The sequence below is a fragment of the Pleurodeles waltl genome, chromosome 9 (assembly GCF_031143425.1).
Source record: "Pleurodeles waltl isolate 20211129_DDA chromosome 9, aPleWal1.hap1.20221129, whole genome shotgun sequence".
NCBI classification, from domain to species: domain Eukaryota; kingdom Metazoa; phylum Chordata; class Amphibia; order Caudata; family Salamandridae; genus Pleurodeles; species Pleurodeles waltl.
Window position 1 is genome coordinate 1,185,739,186 of NC_090448.1, and position 21,206 is coordinate 1,185,760,391.

At 47.8% G+C, this 21,206-nt stretch overlaps 1 protein-coding gene across 1 annotated transcript; it reads right to left on the reverse strand.

Annotated features, from left to right (window-relative positions):
• Nucleotides 1-4,074: 4,074 nt before the first annotated feature.
• On the reverse strand, nucleotides 4,075-20,986 carry NKX2-8 (NK2 homeobox 8). The gene is made up of 2 exons (XM_069209137.1): nucleotides 20,339-20,986; nucleotides 4,075-8,024 (listed from the first exon to the last, which is right to left on the reverse strand). The coding sequence occupies exons 1-2, from the start codon at nucleotides 20,493-20,495 to the stop codon at nucleotides 7,528-7,530; spliced, it is 654 nt and encodes a 217-aa protein (XP_069065238.1). The 5' UTR covers nucleotides 20,496-20,986; the 3' UTR covers nucleotides 4,075-7,527.
• Nucleotides 20,987-21,206: the final 220 nt, after the last annotated feature.

Below are 21,206 nucleotides of genomic sequence, written 5' to 3' on the forward strand. Positions count from 1 at the left end.
CTGACCTGCACCTCCCCTGGGAGGTGCCCAGAGCTCCTCCAGTGTGCTCCAGACCTCTGCCATCTTGGAAACAGAGGTGCTGCTGGCACTCTGGACTGCTCTGAGTGGCCAGTGCCAGCAGGTGACGTCAGAGACTCCTTCTGATAGGCTCCTTCAGGTGTTGCTAGCCTATCCTCTCTCCTAAGTAGCCAAACCTCCTTTCCTGGCTATTTAGGGTCTCTGCTTTGGGGAATTCCTTAGATAACGAATGCAAGAGCTCATCAGAGTTCCTCTGCATCTCTCTCTTCACCTTCTGCCAAGGAATCGACTGCTGACCGCGCTGGGAGCCTGCAAAACTGCAACAAAGTAGCAAAGACGACTACTGCGACACTGTAACGCTGATCCTGCCGCCTTCTCGACTGTTTTCCTGGTGGTGCATGCTGTGGGGGTAGTCTGCCTCCTCTCTGCACTAGAAGCTCCGAAGAAATCTCCTGTGGGTCGACGGAATCTTCCCCCTGCAACCGCAGGCACCAAAGAACTGCATCACCGGTCCTCTGGGTCTCCTCTCAGCACGACGAGCGAGGTCCCTTGAACTCAGCAACTCTGTCCAAGTGACTCCCACAGTCCAGTGACTCTTCAGTCCAAGTTTGGTGGCGGTAAGTCCTTGCCTCCCCACGCTAGACTGCATTGCTGGGAACCGCGTGTTTTGCAGCTACTCCAGCTCCTGTGCACTCACCGAGGATTTCCTTCATGCACAGCCAAGCCTGGGTCCCCGGCATTGCACGACCTCCTGAGTTGTCCTCCGTCGGCGTGGGACTCTCTTGTGCAACTTCGGGTGAGCACTGATTCACTCCACTTCGTAGTGCCTGTTCCAACACTTCTGCGGTGGCTGCTTGCTTCTGAGTGGGCTCCTTCTCTTGCTGGGTGCCCTCTCTGTCTCCTCACACAATTGGCGACATCCTGGTCCCTCCTGGGCCACAGCAGCATCCAAAAACCCTAACCGCGACCCTTGCAGCTAGCAAAGCTTGTTTGCGGTCTTTCTGCGAGAAAACACTTCTGCACGACTCTTCACGACATGGGACATCCATCCTCCAAAGGGGAAGTTTGTAGCCCTTGTTGTTCGTGCAGAATCCTCAGCTTCTACCATCCGGTGGCAGCTTCTTTGCATCCACAGCTGGCATTTCCTGGGCATCTGCCCACTCCCGACTTGATCGTGACTTTTGGACTTGGTCCCCTTGTTCCACAGGTACCCTCGTCTGCAAATCCATTGTTGTTGCATTGCTGGTGTTGGTCTTTCCTGCAGAATTCCCCTATCACGACTTCTGTGCTCTTTGGGGAACTTAGGTGCACTTTGCACCCACTTTTCAGGGTCTTGGGGTGGGCTATTTTGCTAACCCTCACTGTTTCCTTACAGTCCCAGCGACCCTCTACGAGGTCACATAGGTTTGGGGTCCATTCGTGGTTCGCATTCCACTTCTAGAGTATATGGTTTGTGTTGCCCCTATCCCTATGTGCCCCCATTGCATTCTATTGTGACTATACATTGTTTGCACTGTTTTCTATTGCTATTACTGCATATTTTGGTATTGTGTACATATATCTTGTGTATATTTGCTATCCTCATACTGAGGGTACTCACTGAGATACTTTTGGCATATTGTCATAAAAATGAAGTACCTTTATTTTTAGTATATCTGTGTATTGTGTTTTCTTATGGTATTGTGCATATGACACTAGTGGTACTGTAGGAGCTTCACTCGTCTCCTAGTTCAGCCTAAGCTGCTCTGCTAAGCTACCTTTTCTATCAGCCTAAGCTGCTAGACACCCCTCTACACTAATAAGGGATACCTGGGCCTGGTGCAAGGTGTAAGTACCCCTTTGTACTCACTACAAGCCAGTCCAGCCTCCTACATTGGTGGCAGCGGTGGGATAAGTACTTTGCAACTACTTACCACTTTTGTCATTGGTAAATGCTAGAAACCTTAGGGCTTATTTATAGGGAATCGGCGTAGGGGAGCCCAACATGTCTCCTGGCTCCAGTGCCACACGCTAATGTGAAAGGCAGGAATGTGCCGTATTTATGCAGTGCATTGCTGTTCTTCTTTGCGCCGGCACTCTTGGCTGCCTCAAGCCAATGCTGGCGCCAAGGTGCAAGGGTGTCTGCATTGTCAGCAGGATTGTTCTGGGGCAGGAACGGGCACCTTTCTGCACAAAAACAATCCTGAGAGGCGCGTTCCTCTTGAAAAGAGCCAAAAGCAAGAGAAATGAAAATATTTCTCCTCGTTACGCCTCCCCTAGAGGGGCGTATGTTTTTGGCGCTTCCCCAGGTTTATGTGAGAAATTGCAAGAGAAATTGCAAGAGAAATGAAAATATTTCTCCTCGTTACGCCTCCCCTAGAGGGGCGTATGTTTTTGGCGCTTCCCCAGGTTTATGTGATTAAGTAAATCTGGGGCAGCGTCAAATCCATGGGTGTTGCGTGGGAAAACTCACTGCAACGCCCATGGAACGCCCCCTGGTGCAGAGTAAGGCTGAGCAGCAACTTGTGCTCCCTAACTCCATATCTACGAGGCCATTCAACGCCACGTGAAGTGGGTTCACGTGGCCTCATAGATATGGATGACATGTGTGCGCTGCTGGACCGTCACAAAAAGAGACACTCTGGGGGTGCAAGCCTCTCATAAATAAGCCCCCTTATGAGCATTTAGGCCTTTGGCGGCCACCAGAAAGGAGCATTTATTCATTCATTCAGAGGCATGGAAGCTGCTTCGTAGGTCCCTTCGAGACCAGTCCCTGCAATGAACGAGGTGTGCCGGCACAGGGCCGAGACACTCTGGGTTATTTACACGCCCCTGTGCGCCTCTGGAACATACTGCTAGTGACAGTCTGGTGGAGCAAACTGCAGGGCCATATCTGCAAGGCCACGTAAAACTACCCTGTGCGGCTTTTCATGGCCTTGTATCTGTGGACTGAGGTGACGCAGCGCGGGTCACGGCATTGCTTCACTCCGCGATAGGGAGGCGTTCCATGAGCATTATGGTGGGTGTTCCCACGTAACACCCATGGCATTCGACACACTCCCAGACTTACAGGATTTCGTAAACCTGGGAATGTGGCAAACGCCTACGCCACCACAGGGAAGGCGTAAGGAAGGGGCAACGGGGACAAATACCTTGATCTCATTTTTGTTTTTTCTTTGGGTGCTGCATTCTGCAGCACACATAGGAGGAAAACGCCTCTGCGGATCATGTTTGTGCAGGAAGGTGTCCCTTTCTGCACAGAAACAATCATCCCTGCAATGCAGACACCCGTGCACCATGGTGCAAGGGCTCCTGTGTGGGCACAAGGCATCAAGTTGTGCGCCAGCGCAAGGGGTAAGGACAGGAATGCATGCACCCAGAGACGGTGCATTCTTGCCCCTTTCTTTTGACGCAGAGCAGCGCAGAAACAATCCATGCACCGCGGCCTTGCGCCGCGGCCTTGTAAATGAGGCCCCTGCTCTCTTCGGGCACTGGTGGTCTGGCCCCCCATCACCTGCCCCGTCTAGTAAACATCTCTTTCTTGGCACGTGCCTCCCTGAAGGGTGCCCGGAGACCCTCACCGCCAGGCCCTACGGAACTGGATGGTATGTGTTAAAGAGAGACTCAGTCACTGACATACTGAAGAGTAACCTTCACCCAAACTCTCTCTACAAGTCCCTCGGGGGCAGGGAGCTAATGTTTATCCGACAGTCTCCGGGGAGTCTCTTCTTCCTGGTGGTGCAGTCTGGTCCCTGAGGGGGGCAGGAGACTGTCCCGGCCTCAGATACTTATAAACACAGCCCCGTCTCCTTGTCCTCACCCACTGCCTCCCTCTGAGGGGCGCCCGAGGGTCCCACTGGGCTGCAGCTTCTGACGTCTCCCCGCGTGCACCGGAGCTGGCCCCGGAAAGAGGCAGAAATGAGGGTCGGGGGGCGGAAGTGTCCTCTTTAGTTAATGGAGACTGCCCAGGGTAAGAAATACGACGCGTTCAATCCGGGAGGAAACCTTTTTTATTGATATTTTAAATAAACTTGAACATTTTGTTATAAAAATAAAATCTTGATATAAAACATATGTAAAATAAACTTTGCTTTCAATACAGATTTGTGCACACCGGGAGGTGTCCATGGGCCTGGGGACTGCAGCCATTTCTCAGTCACTCACCGACCGTCACAAGGGGGGCTGGGTGGGAGAGGTGAGGGGTGGGGGCCTGGGTGTGAGGTGTGTGAAGGGTCGGGGCCTGAATCTGAGGTGTGTGTGCCCGGGTGTGAGGTGTGTGAGAGGTGTGAAGGGTGGGGGCCTGAATGTGAGGTGTGTGAGGGGTGGGGGCCTGGGCGTGAGGAGTGTGAAGGGTGGGGGCCTGGGTGTGAGGTGTGTGAGGGGTGGGGGCCTGAATGTGAGGTGTGTGAGGGGTGAGGGCCTGGGTGTGAGGAGTGTGAAGGGTGGGGGCCTGGGTGTGAGCTGTGTGAGGGGTGGGGGCCTGGGTGTGAGGTTTGTGAGAGGTGTGAAGGGTGGGGGCCTGGGTGTGAGGTGTGTGAGGGGTGTGAAGGGTCGGGGCCTGAATGTGCGGTGTGTGCGCCTGGGTGTGAGGTGTGTGAGAGGTGTGAAGGGTGGGAGCCTGAATGTGAGGTGTGTGAGGGGTGGGGGCCTGGGTGTGAGGAGTGTGAAGGGTGGGGGCCTGAGTGTGAGGGGTGTGTGGGGTGTGAGGTGTGTGAGGAGTGTGAGATGTGGGGGCCTGTGTGTGAGGGGTGTTGTGAGTCCCATCAGAGACTGAGGGATGTGGGCTTCCAGGCCTAAACGATCAGTGCACTCCTGGCAGCCATGGGATGCTCAACCCCCAGCTTTACGGATAGTGTGAGGGAAGGGTCCTGTACCCCCAGACCTGGAGGGCAGGGGGTCATTGTATGAGTGGAGGGACCTTGTAACCCCAGACGTCAAGCGCAAGGTGCCAGGAGGGGGTGGGGTATGTCCCCCAGACCTGAAGGGTAGGATGTTATTGGGAGGGAAGAAGCCTTGTACCCCCAGACCTGAAACATAGGGTGTTGCTGAGAGGGAAGGTGCCTTGTACCCCCAGACCTGGGTGATAGGGTGTTGCTGGAAGGGAAGAGGCCTTGTACCCCCAGACCTGGAGGATAGGGTGTTGCTGGGAGGGAAGAGGCCTTGTACCCCTGGACCTGAGATATAGGGTGTTGCTGGGAGGGAAGAGGCCTTGTACCCCCAGACCTGACATATAGGGTGTTGCTGGGAGGGAGCTGTGCATCCCTCAAGCCTTAAGGAAAGGCCCAGGATAGTTAGCTGACACTATTGTGAGGTTCGGTGTTTCTGATTTGCTGCAATCATTTCTGCAGATGCCCCTTTTGAAGCCCCCTTGTGACCCTCGGGATGTCTTGGTCATGCTCGGTGCCAACAACCACATCATGTGTCTCTAGATTTTGTGTCAGGTGCAGGGTTCAGCTTTTCATACTGAGTAGGGTTATAATCCATGCCACTAAAATAATGTGGCATGAGAGGACCAAAGTATGCAGCATGGTTGACCGGAAAGAAAATGCAAATTATGCAAATTATGCAAATTAACGTGGTACATTTTGTGTTAACATTACTTCACAATGTTGTCATTTTTTCAGGTTAACACTGTTTGGCCAAAGATTGTGCCACATTAGTACCAGTTTTAACATCCAAATACTGTAATAATGAACAACGAAGTCCAGTCAACTTTTGCATGGTGGTTCCACTGCACTGCAACCTGTCATTGCGATTTTAGAAACCTTTGAACTAGAAACAATTCTTTTGTTAAAATCTGCAGATTATGTGGCAGATGATGGATTGTGTGGCACCCATTATTTCTGGTTTTAGTTATATGTGGGCGTCTGCTCCTGGTGCCAGCTCTCGTTGCTTCTGGTTCTAGATATTGTTCGAGGCTCTGCCCCTGGTGCCAGCACCCTTTGTTTCTGGTTCTAGATATTGTTCGAGGCTCTTCCCCTGGTGCCAGCACCCTTTGTTTCTGGTTCTAGATATTGTTCGAGGCTCTGCCCCAGGTCCCAGCACCCTTTCTTTCTGGTTCTAGATACAGTGCGAGGCTCTGCTCCTGGTACCAGCACTCATTGTTTATGGTTCTAGGTATTGTTCGATGCTCTGCCCCTGGTGCCAGCACCCTTTGCTTCTGGTTCTAGATATCGTTCGGTGCTCTGCCCCTGGTCCCAGCACCCTTTGTTTCTGGTTCTAGTTATGTTCGAGGCTCTGCTCCTGGTACTCAGCACTCATTGTTTCTGGTTCTAGATATTGTTCGAGTCTCAGCTCCTGGTCCCAGCACCCTTTGTTTCTGGTTCTAGATATTGTTGGAGCCTCTGCTCCTGGTCCCAGCGCCCTTTGTTCCTGGTTCTAGGAATTGTTTGAGGCTGTGCTCCTGGTTTTAGTACAATGTTTTTCTGTTTCTAGGTATGTGCGAGGCGAGGCTCCTGGTTTTAGCACCATTTGTTTTTGGTTCTAGGTATGGGCGAGGCTCTGCTCCTGGTGCCAGAACCCTTTGTTTCTGGTTTTATATAGTGTTCGAGGCTCGGCACCTGGTCCCAGCACCCTTTGTTTCTGGTTCTAGATATTGTTCGAGGCTCGGCTCCTGGTGCCAGCACCCTTTGTTTCTGGTTCTAGATATTGTTCGAGGCTCTCCTCCTGGTCCCAGCACCCTTTGTTTCTGGTTCTAGATATTGTTCGATGCTCAGCTCCTGGTGCCAGAACCCTTTGTTTCTGGTTCTAGATATTGTTCGATGCTCAGCTCCTGGTGCCAGAACCCTTTGTTTCTGGTTCTAGATATTGTTCGAGGCTCTGCAGGGCTCCAGCACCCTATGTTTCTGGTTTTAGGTAAGTGCGAGGCTCTGCCCCTGGCTCCAGAACCCTATGTTCCTGGTTCTAGGTCACTTCGAGGCGAGGCTCCTGGTGCTAGCACCCTTTGTTTCTGGTTGGAGGTATTTTTCGAGGCTCTGCCCCTGGCTCCAGCACCCTTTGTTTCTGGTTCTAGATATTGTTCGAGGCTCTGCAGGGCTCCAGCACCCTTTGTTTCTGGTTGTAGGTATTGTTCGAGGCTCTGCCCCTGGCACCAGCACCCTTTGTTTCTGGTTCTAGATATTGTTCGAGGCTCTGCAGGGCTCCGGCACCCTTTGTTTTCTGGTTGTATGTATTTTTCGAGGCTCTGCCCCTGGCTCCAGCACCCTTTGTTTCTGGTTCTAGATATTGTTCGAGGCTCTGCAGGGCTCCAGCACCCTTTGTTTCTGGTTCCAGGTAAGAGCGAGGCTCGGCTCCTGGTCCCAGCATCACTCTTTGATGCTCTTCTGGGAGTCTGGCTTCTTGGCGACCAGTGTCCATTCCTTGGTGCTCTTGTTCGAGGCTACATTCCTGGTGCCCATCGCCTGAGTTTCTTGAACGAGGCTTCTAGGCGCTTGTGAACGGCCACGATACCCACAGCTCCCAGAAGTCCCTCCTCAGCCTGTGGACCCCACGCCAGCCCCTCTCTCTCCCTCCGGGTCCAAGAAGCGCCACTCACCAGCTCCAGGGCAGGAAGGCGCTACCAGCATGTGCCAGGGGCTGGTGGGGGCAGCCGGTGAAGAGCCCCAGGGCAGCAGAGGGGGGCACGGAGGGGTAGAAGTGCAGCTTGTCCCGGGCCTGGCCTGGGTCAGCGGTGCTGAAGCCTGGGTGGTACGGCTTGCCATCCCGGACCAGCACCGGGACCAGGACCCTGCGGAGCTGCGGCGGGGCGGCCCCCGGCTCGCCCCTGGCCCGCTTCATCTTGTAGCGATGGTTCTGGAACCAGATCTTGACCTGGGTGGGCGTCAGGTGCAGGAGCCGGGCCAGGTGGTCGCGCTCCGGGGCCGAGAGGTACCTCTGCTGGCGGAAGCGCCGCTCCAGCTCCTGGGTCTGGGTCCGCGAGAAGAGGACCCTCCGCTTTTTCCGCTCGGCTCGGGGGCAGGTGGGCCGGTCCGGGTCCAGGTCCTGCGTGGTGTCCGGCAGAACCAGCTCCGGACCACTCTCATCCGAGGCTAGGCAGAGAAGAGGGAGACAAGGGGTTAATGTGGCGAGGGAGGAGGGAGGATGCTCACCTGGACAGAGAAAGAACGCACCTGGACAGGGATAGAGCCACCTGTACACAGACAGAGCCCAGGTATTCACCTGTACAGGGATAGAGCCCAGCTATTCACCTGTACAGGGATAGAGCCCAGCTATTCACCTGTACACGGTTAGAGCCCAGCTATTCACCTGTACACGGTTAGAGCCCAGCTATACACCTGTACACGGATAGAGCCCAGCTATTCACCTGTACACGGATAGAGCCCAGCTATTCACCTGTACATGGATAGAGCCCAGCTATTCACCTGTACACGGTTAGAGCCCAGCTATTCACCTGTACACAGACAGAGCCCAGCTATTCATCTGTATACAGACAGAGCCCAGCTATTCACCTGTACACAGATAAAGCCCAGCTATTCACCTGTACACAGACAGAGCCCAGCTATTCACCTGTAAACAGACAGAGCCCAGCTATTCATCTGTATACAGACAGAGCCCAGCTATTCACCTGTACACAGATAGAGCCCAGCTATTCACCTGTACACAGACAGAGCCCAGCTATTCACCTGTACACAGTCAGAGCCCAGCTATGCACCTGTACACAGATAGAGCCCAGCTATTCACCTGTACACAGTCAGAGCCTAGCTAGCCACCTGTACACAGTTAGAGCCCAGCTATTCACCTGTACACAGAGCCCAGCTATTCACCTGTACACAGATAGAGCCCAGCTATTCACCTGTACACAGTCAGAGCCCAGCTAGCCACCTGTACACAGTCAGAGCCCAGCTATTCACCTTTCACAGGCAGAAACCAGCTGATCACCTGTCACAGGTAGAAACCAGCTATTCACCTGTACATGAATAGAGTCCATCTATTCACCTGTACACAGAAGGAGCCCAGCTATTCACCTGTACACAGTCAGAGCCCAGCTATTCACCTGTACATGAATAGAGTCCATCTATTCACCTGTACACAGACAGAACCCAGCTATTCACCTGTACACAGATAAAGCCCAGTTATTCACCTGTACACGGTTAGAGCCCAGCTATTCACCTGTACACAGACAGAGCCCAGCTATTCACCTGTACACAGACAGAGCCCAGCTATTCACCTGTACACAGACAGAGCCCAGCTATTCACCTGTACACAGATAGAGCCCAGCTATTCACCTGTACACAGACAGAGCCCAGCTATTCACCTGTACACAGATAGAGCCCAGCTATTCACCTGTACACAGATAGAGCCCAGCTATTCACCTGTACACAGATAGAGCCCAGCTATTCACCTGTAAACAGACAGAGCCCAGCTACTCATCTGTATACAGACAGAGCCCAGCTATTCACCTGTACACAGTCAGAGCCCAGCTAGCCACCTGTACACAGTCAGAGCCCAGCTATTCACCTGTACACAGAGCCCAGCTATTCACCTGTACACAGATAGAGCCCAGCTATTCACCTGTACACAGATAGAGCCCAGCTATTCACCTGTACACAGTCAGAGCCCAGCTAGCCACCTGTACAGAGTCAGAGCCCAGCTATTCACCTTTCACAGGCAGAAACCAGCTGATCACCTGTCACAGGTAGAAACCAGATATTCACCTGTACATGAATAGAGTCCATCTATTCACCTGTACACAGAAGGAGCCCAGCTATTCACCTGTACACAGTCAGAGCCCAGCTATTCACCTGTACATGAATAGAGTCCATCTATTCACCTGTACACAGACAGAGCCCAGCTATTCACCTGTACACAGATAAAGCCCAGCTATTCACCTGTACACGGTTAGAGCCCAGCTATTCACCTGTACACAGACAGAGCCCAGCTATTCACCTGTACACGGTTAGAGCCCAGCTATTCACCTGTACACAGACAGAGCCCAGCTATTCACCTGTACACAGATAGAGCCCAGCTATTCACCTGTACACAGACAGAGCCCAGCTATTCACCTGTACACAGACAGAGCCCAGCTATTCACCTGTACACAGACAGAGCCCAGCTATTCACCTGTACACAGATAGAGCCCAGCTATTCACCTGTACACAGACAGAGCCCAGCTATTCACCTGTACACAGATAGAGCCCAGCTATTCACCTGTACACAGACAGAGCCCAGCTATTCACCTGTACACGGTTAGAGCCCAGCTATTCACCTGTACAGGGATAGAGCCACCTGTACACGGTTAGAGCTCAGCTATTCACCTGTACACAGACAGAGCCCAGCTATTCACCTGTACACAGTCAGAGCCCAGCTATTCACCTGTACACAGATAGAGCCCAGCTATTCACCTATACACAGTCAGAGCCCAGCTATTCACCTGTCACAGGCAGAAACCAGCTGATCATCTGTCATCGGCAGAAACCAGCTGTTCACCTGTCAGGCAGAAACCAGCTGTTCGCCTGTCACAGGCAGAAACCAGCTGTTCACCTGTCACAGGCAGAAACCAGCTGTTCACCTGTCAGGCAGAAACCAGCTGTTCACCTGTCATAAGTAGAAACCAGCTGTTCACCTGTCATAAGTAGAAACTAGCTGTTCACCTGTCACAGGCAGAAACCAGCTGTTCACCTGTCACAGGCAGAAACCAGCTGTGTACCTGTCACAGGAAGATGGCAGCTGTTCACCTGTCATTGGTAGAAACCAGCTGATCACCTGTCACAGACAGAAACCAGCTATTCACCTGTCACCAGCTTTCTGTCTGCACAGAGGAAAAGCACACATAAATCTGGATATTCACCTGGACAGAGAAGCAACACAGCTATTCACCTGTGCACCTATAGACATATCTATTCACCCACACCCACCTGCGTCCATAAAACACAGCAATTCACCTGCACACCCATAAACACAACTATTCCCCCATAAAACAGAGCTATTCACCTGCACAGGTAAAACACAGCTATTCACCCGCACCCATAAAACAAAGATTTTTCTCCGTACCCATAAAAAGACAGCTATTCACCCACACCCATTAAAACACAGCTATTCACCTGCACCCATAAAACACAGCTATTCACTTGAACCCATAAAAACACAGCTATTCACCTGCACCCATAAACACAGCTATTCACCTGCAACCACAAAACAGAGCTATTTGCCTGCACCCATATAAACACAGTTATTCACCTCCACACATAAGAACACAGCTATTTACATGCACCCATAAAACACAGGTATTCACCTGCACCCATAAAAATACAGCTATTCACCTGCACCCATAAAACACAGCTATTCAGCACCCATATAAACACAGCTATTCACCTGCACCCATAAAACACAGCTATTCAGCACCCATATAAACACAGCTATTCACCTGCACCCATAAGAACACAGCTATTTACCTGCACCCATAAAACATAGGTATTCATCTGCACCCATAAAAATACAGCTATTCACCTGCACCCATAAAACACAGCTATTCACCTGCACCCATAAACACAGCTATTCACCTGCACCCACAAAACAGAGCTATTTGCCTGCACCCATATAAACACAGTTATTCACCTCCACACATAAGAACACAGCTATTTACATGCACCCATAAAACACAGGTATTCACCTGCACCCATAAAAGTACAGCTATTCACCTGCACCCATAAAACACAGCTATTCAGCACTCATATAAACACAGCTATTCACCTGCACCCATAAAACACAGCTATTCAGCACCCATATAAACACAGCTATTCACCTGCACCCATAAGAACACAGCTATTTACCTGCACCCATAAAACATAGGTATTCACCTGCACCCATAAAAAAACAGCTATTCACCTGCACCCATAAAACACAGCTATTCACCTGCACCCATAAAATACAGCTTTTCACCTACACTCATAAAAACACAGCTTTTCACCTACACTCATAAAAACACAGCTATTCACCTGCACCCATAAAACACAGCTATTCATCTGCAACCATAAAGCACAGCTATTCACCCGCACCCATAAAACAAAGCTATTCAACTGCACCCATATAAACACAGCTATTCACCTCAACCTATAAAACGCAACTATTCACTTGCACCCATAAAACACAGCTATTCACGCGCACCCATAAAAACACAGCTATTCACCTGCACCCATAAAACACAGCCATTCACCTGCATCCATAAAAACACAGCTATTCACCTGGAACCATAAAACAGAGCTTTTCACCTACACTCATAAAAACACAGCTTTTCACCTACACTCATAAAAACACAGCTTTTCACCTACACTCATAAAAACACAGCTATTCACCTGCACCCATAAAACACAGCTATTCATCTGCAACCATAAAGCACAGCTATTCACCCGCACCCATAAAACACAGCTATTCAACCGCACCCATATAAACACAGCTATTCACCTCAACCCATAAAACGCAACTATTCACCTGCACCCATAAAACACAGCTATTCATGCGCACCCATAAAAACACAGCTATTCATCTGCACCCATAAAACACAGCTATTCACCTGCATCCATAAAAACACAGCTATTCACCTGCAACCATAAAACAGAACTGTTTGCCTGCACCCATAAAACACAGCTATTCACCCACACCCATATAAACACAGCTATTCACCTGCACCCATAAAAACAAAGCTATTCGTCTGCATCCATAAAACAGAGCTATTCACTTGCATCCATAAAACACAGCTAGTCACCTGCATCCATAAAACACAGCTAGGCACCTGCACCCATAAAACACAGCTATTCACCCACACCCATATAAACACAGCTATTCACCGGCACCCATAAAAACACAGCTATTCGTCTGCATCCATAAAACACAGCTATTCACCTGCATTCATAAAACACAGCTAGTCACCTGCATCCATAAAACACAGCTAGGCATCTGGACCCATAAAAACACAACTATTCAGCCCACACTCATATAAACACAGCTATTCACCTGCACACATAAAAATACAGCTATTCACCTGCACACATAAAAACACAGCTATTCACCTGCACACATAAAAACACAGCTAGTCAGCTGCACCCATAAAACCACAGCTATTCACCAGCACACATAAAAATACAGCTATTCACCTGCAGGTATATAAACACAGCTATTCACCTGCAGACATATAAACACAGCTATTCACCTGCACTCATAAAAACACAGCGATTTACCTCCACACATATAAATACAGCTATTCACCTGCACACATATAAACACAGCTATTCACCTGCACATATAAAAACACAACTATTCACCTGCACACCTATACATGTATCTGTTCACCCCATGCATAAAAACACAGCTATTCACCTGCAAACATATAAAAACAGCTATTCACCTGCACACATTTAAATACAGCTTTTCAGCTTCACACATAAAAACACAACTTTTCGCCCACACCAATAAAATACAGCTATTCACCTGCACACATATAAACACAGCCATTCACCTGCACATATATAAACACAGCTATTCACCTGAATCCATAAAAACACAACTATTCAACTGCACACACATACACATTTCTGTTCACCGGCACGCATAAAAACACAGCTATTCACCTGCACAAATGTAAATACAGCTATTCACATGCAGACATAGAAACACAGCTATTCACCTAAACACATATAAACACAGCTATTCACCTGCAAACATAAATACACAACTATTCACCCGCACCCATAAAAACACAGCTATTCACTGCACACATAAAAACATAACTATTCACCCGCACTCGTAAAAACACAGATATTCACCTGCACACATAAAACACAGCTATTCAACCGCACCCATATAAACACAGCTATTCACCTCAACCCATAAAACGCAACTATTCACCTGCACCCATAAAACATAGCTATTCACCCGCATCCATAAAAACACAGCTATTCACCTGCAACCATAAAACAGAGCTATTCGCCTACACCCATAAAACACAGCTATTCACCCACACCTATATAAACACAGCTATTCACCTGCACCCATAGAAACACAGCTATTCATCTGCATCCATAAAACACAGCTATTCACCTGCATCCATAAAACACAGCTAGTCACCTGCATCCATAAAACACAGCTAGGCACCTGTACCCATAAAAACACAACTATTCAACCCACACTCATATAAACACAGCTATTCACCTGCACACATAAAAATACAGCTATTCACCTGCAGGTATGTAAACACAGCTATTCACCTGCAGACATATAAACACAGCTATTCACCTGCACTCATAAAAACACAGCGATTTACCTCCACACATATAAATACAGCTATTCACCTGCACACATATAAACACAGCTATTCACCTGCACATATAAAAACACAACTATTCACCTGCACACCTATACATGTATCTATTCACCCCATGCATAAAAACACAGCTATTCACCTGCAAACATATAAACACAGCTATTCACCTGCACACATTTAAATACAGCTTTTCAGCTTCACACATAAAAACACAACTTTTCGCCCACACCCATAAAATACAGCTATTCACCTGCACACATATAAACACAGCCATTCACCTGCACACATATAAACACAGCTATTCACCTGAATCCATAAAAACACAACTATTCAACTGCACACACATACACATTTCTGTTCACCGGCATGCATAAAAACACAGCTATTCACCTGCACAAATGTAAATACAGCTATTCACATGCAGACATAGAAACACAGCTATTCACCTAAACACATATAAACACAGCTATTCACCTGCAAACATAAATACACAACTATTCACCCGCACCCATAAAAACACAGCTATTCACTGCACACATAAAAACATAACTATTCACCCGCACTCGTAAAAACACTGATATTCACCTGCACACATAAAACACAGCTATTCAACCGCACCCATATAAACACAGCTATTCACCTCAACCCATAAAACGCAACTATTCACCTGCACCCATAAAACATAGCTATTCACCCGCATCCATAAAAAAACAGCTATTCACCTGCAACCATAAAACAGAGCTATTCGCCTACACCCATAAAACACAGCTATTCACCCACACCTATATAAACACAGCTATTCACCTGCACCCATAGAAACACAGCTATTCATCTGCATCCATAAAACACAGCTATTCACCTGCATCCATAAAACACAGCTAGTCACCTGCATCCATAAAACACAGCTAGGCACCTGTACCCATAAAAACACAACTATTCAGCCCACACTCATATAAACACAGCTATTCACCTGCACACATAAAAATACAGCTATTCACCTGCACACATAAAAACACAGCTAGTCACCTGCACCCATAATAAACACAACTATTCATCCACACTCATAAAAACACAGCTATTCACCAGCACACATAAAAATACAGCTATTCATCTGCATCCATAAAACACAGCTATTCACCTGCATCCATAAAACACAGCTAGTCACCTGCATCCATAAAACACAGCTAGGCACCTGTACCCATAAAAACACAACTATTCAGCCCACACTCATATAAACACAGCTATTCACCTGCACACATAAAAATACAGCTATTCACCTGCAGGTATGTAAACACAGCTATTCACCTGCAGACATATAAACACAGCTATTCACCTGCACTCATAAAAACACAGCGATTTACCTCCACACATATAAATACAGCTATTCACCTGCACACATATAAACACAGCTATTCACCTGCACATAAAAAAACACAACTATTCACCTGCACACCTATACATGTATCTATTCACCCCATGCATAAAAACACAGCTATTCACCTGCACACATAAAAATACAGCTATTCACCTGCACACATAAAAACACAGCTAGTCACCTGCACCCATAATAAACACAACTATTCATCCACACTCATAAAAACACAGCTATTCACCTGCACCCATAGAAACACAGCTATTCATCTGCATCCATAAAACACAGCTATTCACCTGCATCCATAAAACACAGCTAGTCACCTGCATCCATAAAACACAGCTAGGCACCTGTACCCATAAAAACACAACTATTCAGCCCACACTCATATAAACACAGCTATTCACCTGCACACATAAAAATACAGCTATTCACCTGCAGGTATGTAAACACAGCTATTCACCTGCAGACATATAAACACAGCTATTCACCTGCACTCATAAAAACACAGCGATTTACCTCCACACATATAAATACAGCTATTCACCTGCACACATATAAACACAGCTATTCACCTGCACATATAAAAACACAACTATTCACCTGCACACCTATACATGTATCTATTCACCCCATGCATAAAAACACAGCTATTCACCTGCAAACATATAAACACAGCTATTCACCTGCACACATTTAAATACAGCTTTTCAGCTTCACACATAAAAACACAACTTTTCGCCCACACCCATAAAATACAGCTATTCACCTGCACACATATAAACACAGCCATTCACCTGCACACATATAAACACAGCTATTCACCTGAATCCATAAAAACACAACTATTCAACTGCATACACATTACTGTTCACCGGCATGCATAAAAACACAGCTATTCACCTGCACAAATGTAAATACAGCTATTCACATGCAGACATAGAAACACAGCTATTCACCTAAACACATATAAACACAGCTATTCACCTGCAAACATAAATACACAACTATTCACCCGCACCCATAAAAACACAGCTATTCACTGCACACATAAAAACATAACTATTCACCCGCACTCGTAAAAACACAGATATTCACCTGCACACATAAAACACAGCTATTCAACCGCACCCATATAAACACAGCTATTCACCTCAACCCATAAAACGCAACTATTCACCTGCACCCATAAAACATAGCTATTCACCCGCATCCATAAAAAAACAGCTATTCACCTGCAACCATAAAACAGAGCTATTCGCCTACACCCATAAAACACAGCTATTCACCCACACCTATATAAACACAGCTATTCACCTGCACCCATAGAAACACAGCTATTCATCTGCATCCATAAAACACAGCTATTCACCTGCATCCATAAAACACAGCTAGTCACCTGCATCCATAAAACACAGCTAGGCACCTGTACCCATAAAAACACAACTATTCAGCCCACACTCATATAAACACAGCTATTCACCTGCACACATAAAAATACAGCTATTCACCTGCACACATAAAAACACAGCTAGTCACCTGCACCCATAATAAACACAACTATTCATCCACACTCATAAAAACACAGCTATTCACCAGCACACATAAAAATACAGCTATTCACCTGCAGGGATATAAACACAGCTATTCACCTGCAGACATATAAACACAGCTATTCACCTGCACTCATAAAACTACAGCGATTCACCTCCACACATATAAATACAGCTATTCACCTGCACACATATAAACACAGCTATTCACCTGCACATATAAAAACACAACTATTCACCTGCACACCTATACATGTATCTGTTCACCCCATGCATAAAACCACAGCTATTCACCTGCAAACATATAAACACAGCTATTCACCTGCACACATTTAAATACAGCTTTTCAGCTTCACACATAAAAACACAACTTTTCACCCACACCCATAAAACACAGCTATTCACCTGCACACATATACACACAGCCATTCACCTGCACACATATAAACACAGCTATTCACCTGCACACATATAAACACAGCCATTCACCTGCACACATATAAACACAGCCATTCACCTGCACACATATAAACACAGCTATTCACCTGCAGCCATAAAAACACAGCTATTCACCTGCACACACATACACATTTCTGTTCACCTGCATGCATAAAAACACAGCTATTCACCTGCACACATGTAAATACAGCTATTCACCTGCAGACATAGAAACACAACTATTCACCTAAACACATATAAACACAGCTATTCACCAGCAGACATAAAAACACAACTATTCACCCGCACACATAAAAACACAGCTATTCACTGCACACGTAAAAACATAACTATTCACCCGCACTTGTAAAAACACAGATATTCACCTACACAGCTATTCACCTGCACACATATAAACACAGCTATTCACCTGCACCCATAAAAACACAGCTATTCACCCGCACCCATAAAACACGGCTATTCACCTGCACACATATAAACACAGCTATTCACCTGCACCCATAAAAACATAAAATATTCACCCACACTCATAAAAACACAGCTATTCACCTGCACACATAAAAACACAGCTATTCACCTGCACACATATAAACACAGCTATTCACCTGCACACACATACATATATATAGTCACCCGCACGCATAAAAACACAGCTATTCACCTGCACACATATAAACACAGCTATTCACCTGCAGACATAGAAACACGGCTATTCACCTGAACACATATAAACACAGCTATTCACCTGCAGACATAAAACCACGACTATTCACCCTCACCAATAAAAACACAGCTATTCACCTGCACACAGATAAACACAGCTGTTCACCTGCACACATATAAACACAGCTATTCACCTGCACACATAAAAACACAGCTATTCACCCACACGCATAAAAACACAGCTATTCACCTGCACACATACAAACACAACTATTCACCCACACCCATAAAATCACAGCTATTCACCTGAACACATATAAACACAGCTATTCACCTGCATCCATAGAAATACAGCTAGTCACCTACACCCATAAAAACGTAACTATTCACCAGCACCATTAAAAAACACAGCTATTCACTTGCACACATAAAAACACAGCTATTCACCTGCACACATAGAAACACAACATTTCACCTGCACCCATATAAACACAGCTATTCACCTGCACCCATATAAACACAGCTATTCACCCGCACACACATATAAACACAGCTATTCACCCACACCCATAAAAACACAGCTATTCACCTGCATAGATACAAACACAGCTATTCACCTGCAGACATATAAACACAACTATTCACCTGCACACATATAAACACAGCTATTCACCTGCACACATATAAACAAAGCTATTCACCTGCTCACATAAAAACACTTTTCACCTGCACACATAAAAACACTTTTCACCTGCACACATATAAACACAGCTATTCACCTGCACACATAAAAACACTTTTCACCTGCACACATAAAAACACAGCTATTCACCTGCATACATATAAACACAGCTATTCATCTGCACACATAAAAACACAGCTATTCACCTGCACACGTATAAACACAGCTATTCACCTGCAAACATAAAAACACAGCTACTCACCTGCACCTATAAAACACAGCTATTCACCCCCACACATAAACACAGCTATTGACTCGCACACACAGAGCTATTTACCCGCTCACAGATGGACACAGCTATTTACCCACACATAACACAGGTATTTAGGCCCGCACACAGACACAGCTATTTACCCACACACAGTCAGACACAGCTATTTACACGCACATGGACAGACACAGCTATTTACCCACACACAGTCAGACACAGCTATTTACCCGCTCACAGGTAGACGTAGCTTTTTACCCACACACAACACAGGTATTTATCCACACACAGCTATTTATGCACACAGTCAGACAGAGCTATTTACCCGCACACGGACAGACACAGCTATTTACCCACACACAGTCAGACACAGCTATTTACGCGGCACACGGACAGACACAGGTATTTACCCACACACACAGACACATGTATTTACCCGCACACGGACAGACACAGCTATTTACCCGCAGACACATGTATTTACCCGCACACAGATAGAGACAGCTATTCACCCACACACAGTCAGACATAGTTATTTACCCGCACACATATAAACACAGCTATTTATCCGCACAGGCAGACACAGCTATTTACCCGCTCACAGGCAGACATAGCTATTTACCGACACACAACACAGGTTTTTATCCACACACAGCTATTTATCCACAGTCAGACACAGCTACTTACCCGCACACGGACAGACACAGCTATTTACCCGCAGAAACATGTATTTATCCGCACACAGATGGAGACAGCTATTCACCCGCACACAGTCAGACACAGCTATTTACCCGCACACAGACACAGGCATTTACCCGCACATAGACACAGGTATTTACCCGCACGCGGACAGACATGGGTATTTTCCCGCACACACAGCTATTTACCCACACACAAGCAGACACAGCTATTTAACCGCACACAGTCAGACACAGCTATTTACCTTCACACAGTCAGACACAGCTATTACCCTCACACAGTCACAGCTATTCACCCGCACACAGAGACACGGATATTTACCCGCACACGCATGTATTTACCCGCACACAGACACACACAGCTATCCACCCCACACCCCAGCTGTACTTACACAGGTAGTGGTGCCGCTCCGCTTCCGACCAGGGGTGGTATGGGGAGATGCTGGGGTATCCTCCTGATGGGGGGTCCCTCCTGGGGCTGCCCTCCTCCTGGTCCTGTAAGTTCAACAGCCTCCTGACGGTGAAGCCCAGCGCGCTCCCTGTGGACATCCTGAGTCTGTGAGGGGGCTCTCCCCGGCGACCCCCAGGGACCTCTCCAGGTGCTTCTGGTACAAGGCTGGGGGCTCAGGGTCAAAGGAGCCCCCAAGATTAGTCACTGGTGTGATGTTGCTCCCCCAAATCAAGGCTTGGCAGACTCCGAAGAGGGCTTGGGCCCCCCGCAATGGGTGATCTCCCCAGAGTTAAGGGGGTGATATGGGGGACACAGGCTGCCTCCTGGCAGTGAGTCCGGGGGTGGGGGTCCTTGGGTCGAGGCAGAAGAAGAGAGGACGCTGCTTCTCCTTTTAGGAAAAATCTCCAAAGCTGACAGTGGAAACTGGGGTTCGGGTACTCTGCCCCCGACACTCAGCGAAATACAGGGGTGCTCGCAGACCAGAGAGAGGAGAGGCTGAGGGCCTGGGGTCTGCGCCTCGAAGGACAGTCTTGGCGCCTAGTGTCGCTTACAAGAGACGCCTCCTGTTTATATAAACACGGGGCCGCAGACGCACACAAACACTCACGCACACAGTGACACCCCCACACACAGCCCCCTTTCAGAGCTGCTGCGTCAATGGGGGCTAAGTACCTGAATACACGGACTCTAAAGGCCTCTAATGGGACAAGGTGCCCTCCCGCCCCAGCAGGAAGCGCCCCCTTCCAGCCCACATTGTGTCTGATGAGTCCCGAGGGGCCAGGACAAGGGGGACTGTGGCAGTGAATGAC

Bases quoted from the DNA above. Each gene is read 5' to 3' on its own strand.
- NKX2-8 (XM_069209137.1), bottom strand. From the start codon at position 20,495: ATGTCCACAGGGAGCGCGCTGGGCTTCACCGTCAGGAGGCTGTTGAAC. The intron at 8,025-20,338 runs GTAAGTACAGCT...TTCTCTGCCTAG, and splicing joins GGAGCGGCACCACTACCTGT to CCTCGGATGAGAGTGGTCCG.